At 53.4% G+C, this 20,015-nt stretch overlaps 1 protein-coding gene and 1 long non-coding RNA gene across 2 annotated transcripts in view; both read right to left on the reverse strand.

The window, feature by feature from the left end:
* The window catches only part of LOC141730105 (uncharacterized), a 31,178-nt gene extending 26,798 nt beyond the window's left edge, over window positions 1-4,380 (reverse strand). The window contains exon 1 of the long non-coding RNA XR_012581560.1: window positions 4,238-4,380. This is a non-coding gene — a long non-coding RNA (uncharacterized LOC141730105). The remainder of the gene's footprint in view (window positions 1-4,237) is intronic.
* A 12,912-nt stretch (window positions 4,381-17,292) lies between these two features.
* LOC141730253 (uncharacterized) overlaps window positions 17,293-20,015 on the reverse strand; it is a 54,236-nt gene continuing 51,513 nt past the window's right edge. The window contains exon 3 of the mRNA XM_074547683.1: window positions 17,293-18,359. Coding sequence (XP_074403784.1) covers window positions 17,293-18,359 — 1,067 coding nt within the window. The remainder of the gene's footprint in view (window positions 18,360-20,015) is intronic.

Here is a 20,015-nt window from a genome sequence, read left to right on the forward strand (position 1 = left end):
CTAATCTAAAAACTAAGAGGGAGGGGATTTGCATTCTCCATTCCAAGAGAGGCTTTTTCTGCCTTCCCGAGCAGACACCTCTCTTGTAAAGCAAGACAAGCACCCACAGGCACTGAGGGGGCTGCAGGAGGGGCACAAGAAGGCCCTGCAGCACTTGGGCACAAAGGCACAGCAGGTGAGTGCAAGAAGGGAGCAGCAAAAGGCCAAGCTGAAGGCAAAGGCCAGGGCACAGTTCCTACAGCCCCTGAGGGATCAACCCCAGCGCCCAAGGGGGCCCCAGCACCCAGGGCACGGCTCGGCCACAAGCACCTGGCAGAGGCATTGCCCTCCTCGGCAGGGGAGAGCCCACCCAAACAGCCCCTGGCAAGGAACCAGGGCTCCAGCTGCAGGGCACAAGGACACTGCAAGCACAGACAGCAGCACCCTCAGCACCAGCAAGTCCACCCGTTGATGGACACGGATTGGCAGGGCTGTCACAGCTCCCATCACACCAGGGACCCTCCACACTGCAGCCCTTGAGAACATTCAGGGTGGGTCTGCATTGAGAGGAGGCATTTTCTGATGGACACAGGGGCCTCTCAATCCACTCCAATCTTAGACCTAAAGGGGGAAATTAGTAAAGGAATGTTTTAATTTTTAAGGGAATGAGTGGGAAAGATGAGCAGATATGATTCGTTCAACCATTATTAGATGCTGTGGTGGATCGGTTTGAATTAAATGAATTGCTTTTTCTTCCTCCTGTGGTTGTAATTAACTAGGAAGGAATTTGTGAGCTGGATTTTAATACTGTAAAAGGGGATACAGAGGCTAGTTGTTTTCTACCTCTGAGTGAAAAGATTGACAAGGCCTATGCTGAAGTGAACCCCAGAGCGGGGCAGTCCCAGGGAAATAGGGAAAATTAGATATGTAGCCTCTACAAATTTAAAACAACCAGGACAGGTGGTTTCCAAAACCAATACCCTGTTCCAAGAGAGGGAAGGAAGGGCTCACAGCCTGGTATTGAGCCCCCGTTAAAGGCAGGGCTTTTGGAGCCAAGGATGTCTCCCTACAACACTCCTATCCTGCCAGTCAACAAACTGGATGGATGGACAAGAGAAGGAAACACAGAATTTTGAAGTGTTAAAATAAAGATTAACTGAGGCGGCTGGCCTGGGCCTTCCAGACAGAGAAAAAGAATTTGAATTATAGGTGGATGTTAAACAGGGTCTTGCCAAAGGAATTCTTGTGCTAATATATTCAACTCTATATAGGATCTCCTACAGTTCAAGTCTGGCATCAAGTTAAAGATCTGACAACCAAAAAGCCTCTACTTGGATGAGCAGGGCTCGATTATTACAGTATGAAACTTGTTCAATGGCACAGGAGGATTCAGAACTGAGGACAGGGCAAGGGTTTAACCCAGCCTCCTGTTTGAACAGCCTGGAGAGGGGCTGGCAAGGAACCCAGGACTGCACTCAAGGGACAGAGCTCCAGACCCAGGCTGGGACAGATCGATGATGGGACATTCCCTGGCCTGAGGGAGAAAATGTGTTTGTGGATGGCTCTGCAAGGGCAGCAGAAGGGAAAAGAGCTACAAGACAGGCTGTTATTAAGGAAGGGGAATCAGACACAGCCCAGGTCACCGCCCCATGCTCAGCTCAACCCGCCCAGCTCTGGGTGCTTGTGAGAGCCTGGCACTGAAATGCCCTGAGCAGGAAGGCTTCAATATCTTCTGCTGACACCATGGTACCTAACACGGGGGCAAAAGCAATTCTCACTGCTTCAGCAACCACTGGAGCAGATATCAAGGCACATTCTCCAACAGCAAGCTGGGCTGGCACACAGCCTGCCCTGGCACTTTGCTGCTGCCAACACCCAGCCAGGACATCAGCTCCTGCCTAAGGAGTGCAAAGCAGCACCACTGGTGGCCAAGGGGCCCATGCCAAGTGTCCCTGAGGCCACAAACAGCCGCCAGCACAGCTCAACACGGGGGGACCCCTAAGCCTGGCCTCAAGGGCTCTGAAGCCCCGGAGATTCGCACTTCCCGCCCGCAGCAGGAGGATGGGAGGCCGGCCCTGAGCCTGCCCTGAAGGCAACGCAGCAGCAGCCAGGGCTCCACAGCGGGCCAAGCCCCTGCGCCTGCCCACAGATCCTCGGCTGGAATCCTCTGCAATCCTGCCCACCCTCCTCTGCCATCTCCAGCCACTGGGGCCAAGCCTTGCTGCCACTGCTGCAGCTTCAGCGCTGCCTGGGCCTGCACTGCCACAGCTGCTGGGGAACACCAGGGCACAATTCCACTCTGGGGCTCACTGACACCCACACTCTGGGCTGCCTGCCATTGCACTGCTGCAAAATGTACCGATTTCGGTTATTTTAAACCTTATTTCTCTGCTCAGGCTTGGTTTGTCTTAGCCTTGGGGAAAGGAATTTTAAAGGTTTTATTTAAGGGATGTTACACCACTCAATGGAGATAAGTTTAACACCTGAACAGACTGGGAACAGCACAAGACACCCACAGAGATAACGACCAGCAACAAAACATCAACATTGCCCAGCAGCAGGAAGGGAAGCTTCATTCCAGGCAGCCTGCAGAGGAGCTTTAGAAATGCAAATGAACACTGCTGGGCAAAATGTGGACAATGTACCTGGGTCTCTTGCCTGGGGCAGGAATTGGGCTGATTCCTTCTGCCCCTCACCCCAAGCTCTGCCTGCTGGCACTGATGGAATTTGCACAGCTCAAGGCAGAGCCCAGGGGGAGGATATCTGACCCTGCAACACAAACGGGTGAAGCTGCAAAGGGAAACAGCAAATGGAGAATGTTGGGAAAACTTCACTATAAATAAATGGGGGGAATCAGCCCTCTGCCCACTCCAACATGTGCTGGCACTGTCTGTGTTTACAGGGTATATTAGAGCACTGGGTGTTTTTTGTTACCAAAAATTCAGGGAAATCAGTTGGGAATCCAAGGATTTGATGATTTAATTACAGAAAAGCAGTCAATTGATGCAGCCCTGGCTGGAGAGAGTGGCCAAAAATGGCCAGCAGAAGAAAACTGGCCAGAACCAGAACCAAAATTGACCAGGAGAACAAATCCTACAACACCATGGGCCAGCCCCTGGGAACCCAAACCAATTCATATCAGGAGGCACAGAACCCATTTCTCATTTCAATGGCATCATTAGATTACAAGCTGCCCTTGCAATAATAACCAACCAGACAGCTCCAGCTCCTGACCTTCCTGCTGACCAACCCACTGAAATGAGGAACACACTCCTTAACCACGGGATGGGATCAGACCATCTGTTAGCAGAAAAAGGAGGAGTTTGTGGAAAATTAAATTACTCAAACTGGTCTTGGCAAATAGATGACAAAGGAAAAGGGGAGGAAAAAAAAACACAACGGAAAAAAAAACCCAGCTCATTTACCAGTGCAAACGTGCAAAGCATGGGAATGGCACACGGTTTTGTGGCTCCCTGGCAGACCAAGGCTTAAACGAATGCTGTTTCTCCTCTGATGTGCTACAGCAACTCGCAGCTTTTCACCATGCTCCACACCTTGAGAGTGCAGCTCATTCAGCAGCTGAGCGAGGGGCCAGGGACTCGTAGATAAGGAAGTAATGGGCGAAACCACCAGCTTCAATAAATGTTACTAATTAACATGGATTGCTGCTCACAGAAAGTCCCGCTAAATTCCTGAACTTCCAGAAGAACAAGGATTTTACAGAGCCATGAATATTGGCTGTTTTACAAACGTGGGGGTGCACATTAACGAGGACATGCACTTGGCAGATCGGGAGGTCTGAACCTTCCAAGCACCTCAGCCAGTGGGCAAAGGGAGAGGGAGATGAGGCCGGGAAAATGAGAACAAAAAGGAGGCTGCGAACTACAACAATGGCAGAGAGCGCATGGCAAATGCCCCACGGCCTCTCTCTCTGCTCAGCAATAAAGTCACTTTTACAGGACTCCTCTGTCTCCTCTGGGCACAGAAACCTCCGGCCACGGGAATTCCCCGCACAGCCCCGGGCACGGGGCAGCCCCTCTGTCCCAGCCACAGCAACCGGGCCGAGCCAGCGCTGCTCCGGCAGCGGCTCCTGCCAAGGCAGCGGCCGCAAGGAGACCGCGGGCAGCCGCTCCCGCAGCGCCCTCACGCCAGCGGCAACACGGGCCGGACACGACACAACGAACCCGCCCGAGCCCCCTGCTGTCCCCGAGGCCCGCAGCCAGCCCCGAGCCCCCGCACAACCCAGCGTGGCTCCCACCTGCGCTGCGGCCGCCTCCGAGCTCCGCCGCCGCCTCACCGCGCTCGGGCCGCTGCCGCCGCTCACGGGCCTGCACAAACGCTCTGACAATGGCTCCGCTGTCCAGGCACGGCCGGCCTCAGCCCGCCACCGGGGCCCTGCTCCGCCCCGCTCCCACCAATCAGCGTGCCACAACCACGACTGACGGCACCATCGCCCAATCACAGCCAGGGGCGGGCTCTGCACACGGCACAGCTCCGCCCCGCGCTCTCCAGGCCTCCCGGCCTGCGTGAGGGCAGAGCCGGAGCTGAGGAACAGCCCTGGAACGGGCCTGGGCCCGGGCCCGAGGGGAATTGAGCTGAAAACACAAACAAAGTTCTCCGCAGCTCCCGCCGCCGCTTTCCCGGCACTGCGGCTCCGGTGGCTCCGGCTCAGCGGGAAGCCCTGGAGCCTCACTTCTCCTGCCCCCTAATTAGGAGCATCATGGCATCGCTTTGATTTCCCCCCAAAAAGAGAAAACCGCCCCAAACCCCTGTGGATGAGTGGGGGAGGGGAGAGATTTCTGGCAAAAACTCCCAAAACTCAGAGCAGGATAATGAGAAGTAAAGTAAAGTGCCTTAAATCCAGCTTTCCCCCACGCCTCCCTCCTTTCAGCTGCACCTCCTACCCCGGCAGTTCCGCAGACAGGGAATGGGGCCGGGCTCAGTTCATGCCCCGGGGCTTCTCCCTCTGCTCAGGGACAGGAGTCGTTCCCCTGCTGCACCCTGGGCTCTCTCCCACCGGAGACTTCTCCAGGAACTTCTCCAAGCCGAGTCCATCCCACGGGGCACAGTCCCCTCCAAGTGCTGCAGCGTGGGTCACTGTGCCCCGGGGTCAGTCCTACCGGGACAGGCTGCTCCAGCGGGGCCCTCTGGCCATGGGGTCACAGCCTTCTCTCAGGCATTGCCGTGCTCAGCATGGCTGCTCCGGGGGCTGCAGGGGGATCTCTGCATCCCCATGGATCTGCAGGGGGATCTCTGCAGCCCTGTGGATCTCTGCATCTGGCACTGGCGTATTTGGAGGCACCAAGAACAGGGTGAGCCCTGCCTGAAGCTCTTCTCACATTCCCCAAACCCTTCCCAGCACAGGGAGGGTTTTACCTCCTCACAGCTCCCCAGGCTGGGTTTGCAGCCCCTCCTCGTGTGGAATCTCTGGGGCTTTTCCTCCCCATTGGATTCCTGTGCCATGGAGCCGTTCCAAATGGCCTCTTCCACGAGGTTCTGTCACAGGGATTTGTTCTCCCTTGTCTCTATCCGCAGCTCAGTGCCTGGGGGAGGAAGGACAAGGAGAGGAAGAGACAGGGAGATGGGCAAAGGAAAAGGCAGGAGGAGAGGAAGGAACAAGAAGGAACAAGAAGGAACAAGGGAGGAAGGAGATGGGAAAGGAACGTGGATGGATGAAGGACAGAATGAGGAGAGGAAGGAGGGTGGACAAGGAGAAGATGGGATTTGCCTCCATGGCAGAGGGAAGGGGAAGGAGATCCCCCCAGTCCATCCCTGGCAGGATGGCGTTGGCAGTGAGGCTGTCCTGCAGCGATGCTGGGCTGGGAGATGGAGCAGCAGAGAGGGGAAAGGGGCAGAGATTTCTCCTGCCCTGCCTGGCTGTCCCAGCCTGGAGCGTCCTGGCGCTGCTGAGGCCCTTGGAGCGTCCGACATTCCGGAGCCCAAAGCTCACGGCTGCTTTATAAAGCTGACAAAGTCGGCAGGATGGGTCTGGGTATGATCTGCAGCAAACTGGGTTTATTGGTACAGGAACAGGGCACAGAGCTGAACAGGGCCCAGGGACAAAGACAGGGCCCAAGCTGAGGGCACAGGGGGTTTTTATATGGGGTAGTGAGGGTGGAGCTGAGGGTCAGGGTCCAATGGATATGGGGGAAAATGGTGCAAAGGAGGGGTTAAGGGTCGGGTCAGCTAATGGGGAAACAGGGGCAGAGGAATGCAGTAAATTAGGGCCAATAGAGGGACAGAGAGGGAGACCATTCTAAGGACTAACCACAAATGGGTAACAGGGGTTGAACAGCTCCAGGACATTTCTTGCCACACTGGGACAGGCTGCTCATTCCCCTTAAGATTATTTTTATGAAATTTTTCCATCCTTCCAGGACCCCTTTGGTTTTTGGGCTGTTTCCCTTAAAAAAATCAATACCTGATTTGGTGCTCCCCAAATCTGCATCCTAAACAGGCCAAAGTCTGCCCTTCCTAATTCCAGTGGAGAAGTTCTGTTGCTGCCCCTCCTTCTTTCACAGAACATTGAAAACTTTATTATCTCATGGTCACTGTGCCCCTGGCAGCCTCCAAGCCCCACATCTGCTCCCAGCCCTTCTCTGTTTATGAACAGCAGGAGACAGAGCTTTCCTTGGCAGTGGGAGTGTTACCAAAAATTCAGTAAAATAGAAAACTCCTTAACCCCAATGTGGCATTAAGAAGCAGCATTCTTTATTCAGGGGGATGCATGGGGGACAGCTCCTCCCAAAGCCATGCATGCTGAGCACAGGAAAGTTTATGTTTATATGCTGTATTTTGCACACACATTCATTGATTGTCCTGGACTAAACAAGCATATGGATAATAATTTCCCCAAAATCATTAACACATTTCCCCTCCCCTTTTGCATGTGATCTCCTGATCTGGGGTCTCTTTGGTGGTCATTGCTGGTCATGGACCCCAATGTTCCAGTGGGACTGGCTGAGCTGGCAGGACACTGAGGCTGCTGAACTTCCAGTTCCCCTTCTCACACAATGGGCACTGTGTGGTTTCCATAGGCCTGGGGATTTGGAGAACAAGCTCCAGGTGTGAGCTCAGCTGGTGGAGGCAATTTATCATCTAGTAACATGAGGTCACAGAGTGGGCTATACCATCACAGAGTGGGTTATGTGAGGTTATTGAGAAACTATTGCATCATAGACTGCCTCTGTGACATCACAGAGCTAGCTGTGACATCAAAGAGCAGACTATGACATCGCAGAGAAGGCTGTGACATCAGAGACCATCTGTGTGACATTAGAGAATGGGCTGTGACATCACAGTGAAGACTGTGACATCCCAGAGGGGCTGTGTGACATCCCAGCAGGGCTGTGTCAGGTCACTGGGTTGGTCACTCTGCCCCAGCTCCCCCTCACAGTTTTCTCCCAACAAGTCCAATGCTGTTCATGCCCAGCAGGGTCCCTATCCCCCGGGATCCCCCCGGCCCACCTGGAGCCACAGCCTCCACCAAAGGATGTTCCACAGCATCCATCCCAGAGCCTGACAGGGGACAAGGGGCCAGGGCTGTGTGACCAGGACATCAAGGACAGGGATTATCCAGGTCACTGTGGCCTGGTTTGGGTTGCCCAGGGCAGGAAAGTTGTCTGGCAGCTGGAGCAGGGTCTGGGAAGGGCCTCCAAGGTGGGGCTGGAGCCCTTGGGCTGTGAGCAGAGGCTGAGGGAGCTGGGCTGGTCCAGCCCGGAGCAGGGAAGGCTGAGGGGCTCCTCATCCCAGCCTGGCAGTGCCAGAGAGGAGGGGATGGAGAACACAGAGCCAGACTCTTCACAGGGGGCTGGAGGGAGACAAAAGCCAATGGATGGAAGGGGAAAGAGGGGAGATCAGCCAGGGCATGAGGAGATGAAATGAGTCAGGCTGGTTTCAGTGTTTCCTCAACACCAAGAACAGCCTGACCTCCCTTCTCCATCCACCACTGGCAGCTTTGCAAATCAGGAACTGTTGGAGCTCTTTTGCCCCTACTTCAGGACGAGCATCCTGATATAAGAACTTAATTGTGTTTATATCTATCACAGAACCACATTTGTCTGACATTAATTTTAGTATGGAAATCACCTGTGGATGGTGCCCACACCAGATACTTCTGAGACAATGCACATAGCTCAGGGAAGAGCGTGATTGTTATTAAATTGTGTCCTTTTCAACCATGGTCTGTTGGCCATGAAGAGAAACTTTCTGTCCCTCTGAGTCTCATCAGTTCCTGACCCCCAAAGGACACAAACCTGATGAGTTGTGGCTCCCACCCAAGTGGTGGCACTTGGACCTCCCTCCATAGCCAGAGCAGAGCTCCCTTGTCCCTGGCAAAGGAGGGATGAAGGAAACAGGACAGGCTGTGGGGATCAGGGGAAGGGCACAGCCAGGGAAGAGATGGACTTTTGTATTTGATGGAGCTGTGCCTCCCCTTGGCTTTGTTGGCTGACAAGAAATGAACATCTCTCTGTGTCTCAGGCAGCTCCTTCTCCAAGGAAAGCAGGTGGGAGTTGGAGCCAAGGAGCTGAAAGCTGCAGGTGCAGCCTGGGCTGGAGGGAGCTGAGATTTGCACAAGGCTGCTCTGAGTGCCAGGGCTTGAATGGGGTAAATGGTGGGGTGAGGGTAGGGACAGAGTCTGATTGATTGTCATCCATGAAGGGTCTTGATTTTCATATCTACTCAAACTGTATGAGGAGGTACTTGGATTCAGTGTCAATTGGAGATTGCACATATCAATAATCAAAGAGGAAAAAGAAAACCTAAACAGGACCTAAAAAATCTCTTCTCGCTGTCTTTTTAAATATCTTATATTCACTTTGAATACACTACTGAGATCTACCTAATCACAAATGATTTGAAAATTAAAATCAAATTATCCCCAGAGTCTTGGCTTGTTAAGGTGTTCTGAATGTTAATGAGCCCTGGGACACTGAACTCCTGAACTGAAGAGCTGAAGACTGAACAAGCCTCTGGTGCAGGAAAATTCAGCAGCAGCCTCCAAGGTGCTGAGGATATCAGCAGCCCCCACTGAGGCCATCCCTGCCCAGAGACCGTGGGGGAATGGGCAGACAAGGAGAGCGTCCCTGGGGCTGGGGCAGCACAACTCAGAGGCACCAGCGGCTCCATCTGGGAAATGGAGTGTGGAATGTGGCTGGGAAAGCCCTGCCTGGGCTGGGCCAAGCAGGACACGCAAGCCCTGACTCTCATCCCCCAAACAATTCTTTCAACAAGACATTTGAAAGGAATTACAATTGTTTGTTTCCTCTGAGTTTTATGTGCTGGAGAAATAACAACAAGAAACTCTAAAAGTTCAAAAGAGCAAAACAACCTTTACTGTCAACTTTAGAAAATCAGAGAAACTTTTGCAAAAGGTTTAATATGACATTTAATCAACAAAAAACACAGCTCAAAGCATTACCTTGCGCCGTTCAACTTCACAAGCTCTAAGCCTGTTCAATTTTAACCTACTCAAAATTTGCAAGAGGACATATATAGAAGAAGTAGACATATATATAGAGAAGCATACACACAGCTACCAACTCCCGGATTCCAGCAGTGTTCAGATGGAAATTCCAAGGGGATGTAGGGTCAAGATGTGTACTTGCCCTCTGGTCAGCCTTCAATACCCCTTGGTCTTCCTGGGCTCTTCCCTCAGGTGGACCTTGGGCTCATTTGGTCCCTCAGGAGCTGGGCTGGGGCTGCAGAGGTGGCTGTGGAGCATTGTCTGTGCTTTGCCAGGGACTGGCAGCCACTGCTGGGCTGGGATAGAGGCTCTGGGGGGATTGGGGTTCCAGGGCAGGGCAGGGCAGGGCAAGGCTGGACCTGCCCCTTCCTTCCCAACACACAAAATGTTTCCAGCCAACAATCCCCTGCAGCCTGTCACAACAGGCAATGTTGGAGGTGAAATCCCAATTCTGGCCATGGGCACCTGTCTAAGAAGGACAGTTCTTTTCCATAGGAAGAAAAGCACGGAGCCCCGGTGTTTCAGCAGCTGATAAGAAGAGACCCCCAACATGCTAAGGTGAGTTGGACCAGTCAGGCAGTCAACAGGAGGCCAAACCAGCCAGACCTGTTCCATGTTCCCTTGCTTTTATGGGGCCTGTCACAACAGTGCCTTGAATCCATGGGGTCCAGCAGTGTCACAATGGCCCCTACATTTCATAAGGCACTGAAGTGTCCCAATGGTCTCCCCTGGCCCCACAATGTCATGTGACTCCTCTGTTCCATGAGCTCTGCAATGTCACAATGGACCTTTGGTTCTATGCAGCCCTGCAGTGTCACAAAGACCTCTTAGTTTCATGAGGTCTCACAGTATCACAATGGTCCTCTTGGTTCTGTGGGGACCCCCATGGTCACAATGGTCTCACTGGTTCCATGAGGCCTCACAGTGTCACAATGCTTTGCTTATTCCATGGTTCCTCATATCATCACAATGTTCTCCATGATCCCATGAGTCCCATCAGTGTAACAAGGATCTTCTCTGCTCCGTGGTGCTCCAAAGTGTCTCAGTGGCCCCCACGGTTCCATGAGGCTCACAGCGTCACAATGGACCTTTGGTCTGATGGGGCCTCTCAGTGTCACAAAGATCCCTACATTCCAAGAAGGCAAAGAGTGTCACTACAGTTCCCTTGGTTCCATGAGGCCCAGCAATGTCACAGTGCTCTCCATGATTCCATGAGGCCCCACAGTGTCACAATGGTCCCTTGGTCTCACAGGGCCCCATAGTGTCACAGTGGTCGCTTGGTCTCACAGGGCCCCACAGTGTCACAATGGTCCCTTGGTTCCATGGCCCTGTGCTGCTGCGTTCCCCCCTCCCCTTCTCAGGCTGCCCTGCCAGCTGAGAAATGCTCCTTGGGCCTTGGCCTTGGCCAACAGCCCCTGGGCTCAGCTCCTCTGCAGCTCATCACAAACACTGTCTGCTCCAGGCACTGCTGCTGCCCAACCAGCTCCTGGTTCCTTTAGCAGCAGCCCTGGGAACTGTTTTTGTTCCCTCCGTGGCACAACATCCCTGTTCTCACCCTACCAAAGAAAGTTGTTGGTGCCAAGCGTGATCAGGATGAACCATTGCTGTGTCTGAAGCCCCTCTCTTGGGGCCCTGCAAACAGCACTCCAAAAGGAGCCCTTGGAGCTCTCCTGGGCCAGCGACTCCCTCTGAGTGGGGCCTCTCCCAGCCGGGAACTCTCCCGTTTGCTGCACTCGGGGAACAGCCACAGAGCCTGGGCTGATCCCCCCACTCCTCCAGGCTCAACCCTTCACCCATTGGGGAGATGCCAAAGCATCCACAGGGAGAATTTCCTGCCCTCAGGGAAATTGCTCACAGGTGCCTTGCACTGACTCTTTGTGTCTGTGTGCACACAGGAGTGACTGTGCTGGGGAAATGTGGCAGAAATGCTGCTCTCTGACGGGCTTGAGTGCCTTGGGTAGCTGAGTCAGTCAGATATCCAGATAGCTGTAAGTTAAGTCAAGTCATGAGGTCTAAGCTAAGTTCAATTCTCCTAAGAGTTGTTCTTTTGCAAAATTGTTACATTTAATTTAAGTTATTAGCTAAGGTAAATATTGTTAAGTGTTTTTCCTCTGTTAAATTGCTAAGTCATAGGTTATAAGTCAAGTTAAATACTGTTTAAGTGCTGTTGTTTTGCTAAACTTTGATGTTTAAGGTATCGGTTAAATTTAAGGTGTAAGTTAAGTCCTGTTAAGTTTGAGCTGTCTTAATCTTTAGGCTATATTCCTTTTATCCTTACACTCACTGTCCTTGTGTCACATACACACACAGAGGGACAGTTCTCATTTCATTTCTGCTTTGATTGCCTGGATTTGGTTTGGTTTTGTTGCTGCGCTACTTCCTTGGTGTGCCTGAAGTGTCCAGTCAGGAGCAGAGTGACTCTTGCCAACGAAACTTTGTGCTACTGTCCCTTAATATTCAATCTGGTTTTTGCTGATCCCTTGCTGGGGATTTTTTCAGTGCTCTCAAGGCCTCGTTTGTAACAGGGTGAAGGAGCCCTGGCCCAGGCTCTGGCCCTGGGGGACACGGGGACGCTGCCGGGGGGTCCCTGTCCCCCTGTGCCACCCCCAGGGCCCCGGCCCCCCGTCCCCATGTCAGGCTCTGGGGTCAATCTCGTGGAACATTCTCTGGGGGAGGCTGCAGGGGCGGGGGCGGGGGGACCCGGGGGGACAGGGGACCCCGCTGTGCACAAGCAGGGTTGGACTGCTCTGGGGGAACTGTGAGGGGGGCCGGGGCAGAGTGACCTCCCCAGTGACCTCACACTACCCCTGTGATGTCACACTGCCCTGTGATGTCACACTGACCCTGTTATGTCACACAGCTACCTGTGATGTCACAGCCCACTCTGAGATGTCTCACAGCCCCTGTGATATCACAGAACCAAATCTGGAATGTCACCCTGGAATGTCATGCAGCTGCACTGTGATGTCACAGAAGGTGCTGTGATGTCACAAAGTCACCATGTGATGTCACAGTCTTTTCTGTGAAATCACAGCCTCCTCTATGATGTCACACAGCCACCAAGTGATGTCACAACCCACTCTCTGGTGCCACAGAACCACCTTCTATGATGGCAGGATCCGCTCTATCGCCTCACACGCTACTGTATGATGCCACAACACCCTCAGGGATGTCACAAAACCCTCCCTGTAACATCGTACTCCCACTCTGTAATTTCACAGCACGCACTTTGACCTCACCGCTGGCTCTGTGATGTCATCCAGCCATGCCATGATGTCACAGCCTGCTCTGTGCTGTCACAGAATCCCCACTATGATGCTGTAGCTGCTCAATGGCCTCACTCAACAAAATCTATGATGTCATAGCCCAACCTGTGACCTCACAGAGCCTACTCTGTGCTGTCACACAGCCCCTGGCTGACATCCCAGCTGCTCTGTGCCTCTATGACACAGCCACAGAGGTGCTGCTGTGACACAGCCCCCTCAGGGCCATCCCACAGCCCCTGCCAGTGCTGAGCCCCTGTGAGCTCTGTCTGTGCCCTGCTGGTGTCCCTGAGGGGCCCTGGCAGTGCCCCAGCCCTGCTGGGCTGTGCACAGGAGCTGCTCCTGGCCAGAGCTGTCTCTCTGCAGCGCTGCCCTTGCCAGGAGCTGCCTCTGGGCCAGGAGCCCGGCCCAGCTCAGCAGCACAGACACAGCACAGGGACTTTAATGAGCCTCTGGGGCTTTGGTGCTGCTTGAATCAGACCCAGTCCCTCAGAGTGGGCTCAAAGAACTTCTCAAGAACTTGAAGTTAAGTTGAAACGTGGAAGTTTCTTGTAGTTAAATGGGGTCCACTGAAGGACATAAGTCCTGTGAAATTGTCCCCAGGTTCCAGGTAGAGCAGAACATTGGAGGCAGTGATGGCAGCTGGGGACAAAGAAGGCAAAAGTATCTCTGGTGCTGAGCACACCTGGAAGTGGTTCAGGAATGCAAAAGGTCAAGGCCTGAGCCCCAGCCCCAGGCCAGGCAGATCCTGTCCCTCCCTCCTTGCTCAGGGCTCTTCCCGGGATGGGCACTGGCATCTGGGGATGTGCAATGCCAATGGCAGGAGCATGGGGTGGCCCCTGCCAGGCTGCTGAGCAGGGACAAGGAGGCAATGAGGCCCCAGCCCTGCAAGGGTCACTTGTCCCCTCCTGGCCTCAGGCCCAGGGCCAGCAGCCATGGCCAAAGTGCTGCCCAAGGTGGCTCTGGCAGGGCTGTCTTGCAGCTGCTGCCCATCCCTGTGCCCTGTGCAGCCCAGGCTGTCCCACGGTGTCCCTGCCCTGCGCCTCTGTCCCTGCAGGCTGTCGGCATCCCCCGGTTGCCCCACCTGGCTGAGCCCTTCCTTTGCTGACAGCTCTGCCTCCTGCCTGTCTCTGCCTGCCCACACAAAGCTTTGGGCTGCTCCAGGCCCCTTCTGGGGGACGTGTTGCATCACAGCCCTGCCCTGGTAGGGAAATTCCTTTCTCCTAGTGTCCATTCTGGGCCTCCCCAACTGCCTTTGGTGCTATTATGCCTTCTTCAGGCTCATTCCCACTATGAAGAAAAGCTCCAGCCTCTCTGAAACCACCCTTCCATCATTCCCAGGCTATTCCTGTTCTGTCTTCAGTCTCTGCACCACTGACCACAGAGCCTGCAGACTCTTTCTGCTGGTTTATTGTTGAGGCCTCCAAACCCCATTTTAGAAGATTTTTGGAAACAAAATAAGATCAGTGAAAATGGAAAAATAGTGGTCAAAGGTATTTTCTTCCAAATCTTGCAGTGACAAAACAAGGGTCAATATCTCTAAACTAAACGAGAGTGGATTTATACATCTTAGAAGGAGGAAATATTTTAGAAGTATGAAATTGGCACAAAACTGCAGCTGTTTCTCCAGAGAAGTGGATTCCCAATCCCAGGAATTGTCCAAGAGCAGGAGCTTTGTGCAGCCTGACCCAGTGAAACCCTCTCATCCCCAAAGACAAAATTCCTGTAGTGTGAGTTCTCTGATGTGCTGGGTGCCCTCACAATGCTTCTGGCCAGAATGTCTGCTGAGGGCAGCCAGGCTGCTGCAGGGGCAGTGACCTCACAGCCATCACCATGGCAGCCCTGGTGCCCTTGGCCTGGCTCTCCCCTTTCCTCTGCCCCTGCCTTGGCTCTGCTGCCATGAAGAGTTTTGTCATTAACATCTTTTTTCCAAGGCGCCGGGGCCAACGGCTTCCCAGTCAGGCTCCTGGAGCAGATGTGGCTTTTCAGAGCCCAGCCAGGAATGAGCCCTGAGGCAGCAGCTCTGCAGTGGTGCCCACCAGGCCGGCCTGCCAAGGGAGGCTTCTGGCCATGGCCTGCAAGCAGCTGCTGCTGCCAAGGTGCCTTTGGTGCCTCAGGCTCTCCCTGGCCCAGCTCCCAGCACAGCACTCTGCCCTTGTGCCCGATCCCTTCCCTGTGCTGGGGCTGGCCTGGGGCTTTTCCTGCAGCTGGACCTGCCCTGCTCATGGCACAGGAAAGGCAGTTCCTGCTGGAGCAGGAGGCTCTGCCTGCAATGGGCTCCAACCACTCCAGCAAGGCCCTGTTTGCAAAGCCCCTAGTGGGAAATTAAGGAGGGGTGTCACACTGCTTTGGGTGTGAATAATGCTGAAACCAGCCTGACTCCTCCATCCCAAAGTTCAGCATCCTCAGAGGGAGCTGAAGCTGTGGCAGAGGTGGAAAAATCCCCCGAGAAAGGAACAACCAAGTGACACCACTGAGAGCTTCTGCAGAGCTGCTAAACTGGCCCAGCCTGGGCACATTTGACTGACAGGGCAGCACCTCAGACTGGAAAAGCCCCATCCCAAATATAAATGGCAGCATCTCCTGACATTTCCCTTCTTGGGGGGTGTGGAAATTCCTCCCTGCAGTGGGGACACCCCTCAAGGTCACTTCTCCAGCCTGAGTCGAAGGGATTTGCCCACAGTCATTGGTCTGCAGAAGTAACATCAATCTCTGCATAATTACAGATTTTGCTTTAATGCAGTTCCTTTGAAATAATTTCTTAGTGCTCTATATACTATATTATACATCTCTTACATCCTGGTTAAATATTTATGATTTAGGCAATTTTTTCTAATCATTACCATAATATTTCATACATATTTATATAAATATATCTGGTTTGCCATCCCTAATCCTGAGGGAAAAATTCTACAAAGATTTATTTCCAACTTTATAATACTTTACACACAAACTCTGTAAAAGTCTGGAACTGGGATTGGAAACCGCAGCTCCAAGGCTACTCTCACAGAAGGCATTGAGAAAGCCTGGAGGTCCTTGGGGGTATCTGTGGGTTTGTGGGGGCTATTGGGGCTCCTTTCTGCACCTTGTGACTCAAGAGGAGCTTCTCTAATAAACATTGCCTGAAGCTCCCACTGTGCCCATGACAGGAACCCCTGTGAGTGTCTGGGATATCCTGGCTGTTTGGCAGCCCGGGGACTCCTGGGATGTCACCGTGGAGCCCCTGTGAGTGCCTGTGACAGATCAGTGCCTTTGCAGCCCAAGGTCCCCTGGGATGTCACCATGGAATGGCTGTGACTGCCTCTGACCACAGGGCTCTTTACCATCCCCAGAAAGCCCTGGGAGGTCTCCATGGAGCCCCTGTCTGTGCCTGTGACATTCCAGCTCTGGAACAGCCTTGAGACTCTTGGAAAGTCCCCATGGAACCCCTCTGAGGGCCTGTGACAAATCTGATCCTTAGCAGGCAACCATCACCAGGCCCCTGTTGCTATGGTCAGTTTCCATGGCAACCATCACCAGCCCTCTGTTGCTATGGGCAGTGGCTCGGAAGATCCATAGATATCCCATGCCAGGTGTGGTTGCCATGGACACCAGCTCAGGCCTGCAGCCAGAGCCTGTTGCCATGGCAACCATTGGCAGCCCCATCCCCAGCCTCATGGGATCCCAGAGCCACAGAATTGGCTGAGCTGGGAGGGACCCATCAGGATCCTCCAGTCCAGCTGCTGACCCTGCACAGGACACCCCAACAATGCCAGCCTGGGCCTGGCAGCGCTGTCCAAACGCTGCTGCAGCTCAGAGAGCCCTGGAGCTGGGACCCTTCCCTGGGGAGCCTGGGCAGGGCCCCAGCAGCCTCTGGGCAAAAACCTTTTCCTGACATCCGACCTGAGCCTGCCCCGACTCAGCTGCAGCCGTTCCCTCCACTCGTGTCCCTGGGCACCAGAGGGAAGAGGTTCCCACAGCCCCAGCCAGGGACCCGCTCCCAAGGCTGTTGCCATGGCCACCAGGGCTGGGACCAGCTGGGATGCTCAGTTTCCACTGGCTGGGGTTCAGGAATGGGATACCCCAATTTCCTGCTCCCACTAAGACCGCCCTGCCCTCGCTACCCTCCCACCTCCCATGGAAAGCACAAAAGACAAAGATCCTGGGCTGGGGTAAGAACGATTTATTGGGAACTGCAACAAAATAAGGAACAAATGGAACATAAATTATATTGATAACAGAATGGATAATAAAAACTACTTACCGGGAAAACTAAACACAATTCACTGGGTCTGCCCGGCCACAATTTTCCCTGCCTGGAAATTTCACCCTTCTCTTCAGGGAGAGAGAGAGTCCCTTTCCTGCCCCAAGCAATGCCCTGAGGTGGGAATAAATGTAATGACAGGGCCATGGCCAGACCCTCATGTTCTTCCATCCCACCTCATATCATTGGCAGGGGCAGGAAAAGGTACAGCTGTCTTCCCAGCATGGATCACAGGGAAAATGAGTTCCCAGGGCTCTTCCCAACGTGGGTTGTCTCATGGGGGATAAAGCTGGAGCAGTGCATGAACTCTTCCTGCAGTTGGGGCATGTGCAGGATTTCTTTTACTGGTGACTCCGTTGGTGTCTGGTCAAGTGAGAGCTGCTGGTGAAGCTCTTCCCACGCTGGGGACACTTGTAGGGCCTCTCCCCAGTGTGGATGCACCGGTGGGTGATGAGGGTGAAGTTGTGCTTGAAGCCCTTCCCGCAGTCAGGGCAGCGGAAGGGCCTCTCTACCGTGTGAATCCGCTGGTGCTGGGCGAGATGAGAACTGGTGTGAAACTTCTTCTGACACTCAGGGCACTTGTAGGGCTTCTCCCCAGTGTGGGTCATTTGGTGCATGATCAGTTGGGGCCTCCTACTAAAGGTCTTCCCACATTCCCCACACTTGAATGGCCTTTCCCCAGTGTGGATCCTCTGGTGGCAGCTCAAGAGAGGCCTAAGACTGAAGCTCTTCCTACATTCCCCACATTCATAGGGCCGTTCTCTGGTGTGGGTGTTCTGGTGGGAGATCAGGTTAGAGTTCTGGCTAAAGCTCATCCCACATTCCTCACACTCGTAGGGCCTCTCCCCAGTGTGGGTCCGCTTGTGCCTGATGAGGTGGGAGTTGTGCTTGAAGCCCTTCCCGCAGCTAGGGCAGAGGAAGGGTCTCTCATCCGTGTGAATCCGTTCATGCAGGAGAAGATCAGAGCTGGTGTGAAACCTCTTCTGACACTCAGGACACTCGTAGGGCCTCTCCCCAGTGTGGATGCACCGGTGGCTGATAAGGGTGTAGTTGCGCTTGAAGCCCTTCCCACAGTCAGGGCAGCGGAAGGGCCTCTCCTCTGTGTGAATCTGCTCATGCTGGAGGACACTGGAGCTGGTCTGAAACCTCTTCTGACACTGGGCACACTCATAGGGCTTCTCCCCAGTGTGGATGCGTTGGTGGGTGATGAGGGCGGAGCTGTAGCTGAAGCCCTTCCCACACTCCCCACACTCGTAGGGCCATTCCCCAGTGTGGGTCATCTGGTGGCTCATCAGGGTGCTGCTGTGCCTGAAGCTCTTCTCACACTCTGAGCACTTGTAGGGCTTCTTCTGATCATGAAGCTGCTCATGGACCACCAGCTCTGAGCTTTGGCTGAAGCTCTGTCCGCCTTCATGGCTCAGGGTGGGTCTTTCATTCTGAGAGCACCCTGGACTGGATTTGGAGCCCCTCTTCCTGTGGGATCTCTGAGGCATTTCCTCCCAGTTCGAATTCTGCACCATAGCACTGCTCAAAACGGCCTCTTCCACGAGGTTCTGTTGGGGGAATTTATCCTTGTTGGTCTCCATCCTCAGCTCCTTCTCTGGCAGAGGAAGGACAAGGAGAGGATGGGATTTGCCTCCATGCCAGAGGGAAAGGGAAGGAGATCCCCCGAGTGCATGTGCGGCAGGATGGTGTTGGCAGAATGGTTGTCCTGCAGCTGGGGGCCATGTTGGGCTGGGAGATGGAGCAGAAGAGAGGGGGAAAGGGGCACTGACTTCCTCTTCACCTGCCTGGATGTCCTGGGGCATCTTCCTCTTCCTCGCAGTCTCTCCCTCCATCTGGCTAAGTTTTAGGAATGGGAAATCCTGTTTTGGGAGGAAAAAAAGGAAAGAGCACAGTAAATTTTGCACCGGATTGAAGGCAAACTTGGGGGAGAGTCTATGTCAGAATTCCAATTCAAAAACAAAATTAGGATCAAGGCAATGATACAGAAACACTGCCTTAAACTCACAGAGTCAGGATATAACCTGACACCCTCTTGGTCAGGGTGGTGGCAGCCGTCCCATTAAATGGTGGCTGCAGTCCTGTTGGAGTGATGAACGTGATTCTGTCAGAACAGTGATCCTGCAGAAGGGTCTGATTTTCCTCTGAAGGTCCAGTGGTGGTTATGGAGATCTTGTCCTCTGGGAATCCAGTAGGCAAGGTGCTCCTGGTGTTGCCAGCCTCAGCTTATATCCAGGTAGGAATGCTTGGATCCTCCCCCTGGGCGGAGCATCCCACAATGGGGTGATGGAATTTTATCAGTCCTGCAGTGACACTCAATGGCCCATTTCACAGAAGATATCTCCCCTGCAGGGCGTTATCAGGGCTGAGTCATGCAAGAGATAAAGAACCCTGCCTCACCTGTTTATAGCAGTTGATGAAGATGGGGATTGAAAACATGCATTTGGTTACATCTTGCATGGCAACCTGAAACAGTGGGGTAATCCCTGCTCAGGGGGTGAACACCACCCCCCTTACCCAAACTGGCTCAGGTGTAAAACCCCCACCCTGGGAAGGCCACACACACACAGGGGACAATGTCACTCTTGGCCCTGCCCCACGGGGGTCTCTGTCCCTGTCACTCCATTGCTCTCTCCCCTTTTCTCTTTCTTTCCATCTCTCTCTTTACCTCACATTTACTGTTCAATAAAATCCATTTTGGATATGGTATCGTTAGCGCCTTAATGGGGCAGAAGCATCTCTCTGACAATTTTCCTAACCATATTGCCATATTATTTTGGCACAGGGAGTTCAGGGCACTGTTCTCTGACTCCAAGTGCCTTTGACAAGAGCATGGTTCCCTTCTCTGAGGAGGTTGTGGTTCTTTCTGGAAGAACTCTTGGAAACTTGGACACAGTCCCTCCTTCCTCCTGGGGAACTTATGGGAGAAATGATGAGGAAAACTGCTTTTGTAAGTGGCCAGTGAAAAAGAAAATATTTTCTTGTCCTTCCTTGAAAAGTTTGTTAAAATCACTGGAGGAAAGGGAGAAAATGTTACCAGCGAGACTGACAAGGTTCATTC

Source organism: Zonotrichia albicollis, chromosome 9 (assembly GCF_047830755.1).
Source record: "Zonotrichia albicollis isolate bZonAlb1 chromosome 9, bZonAlb1.hap1, whole genome shotgun sequence".
Taxonomy (NCBI): Eukaryota; Metazoa; Chordata; class Aves; order Passeriformes; family Passerellidae; genus Zonotrichia; species Zonotrichia albicollis.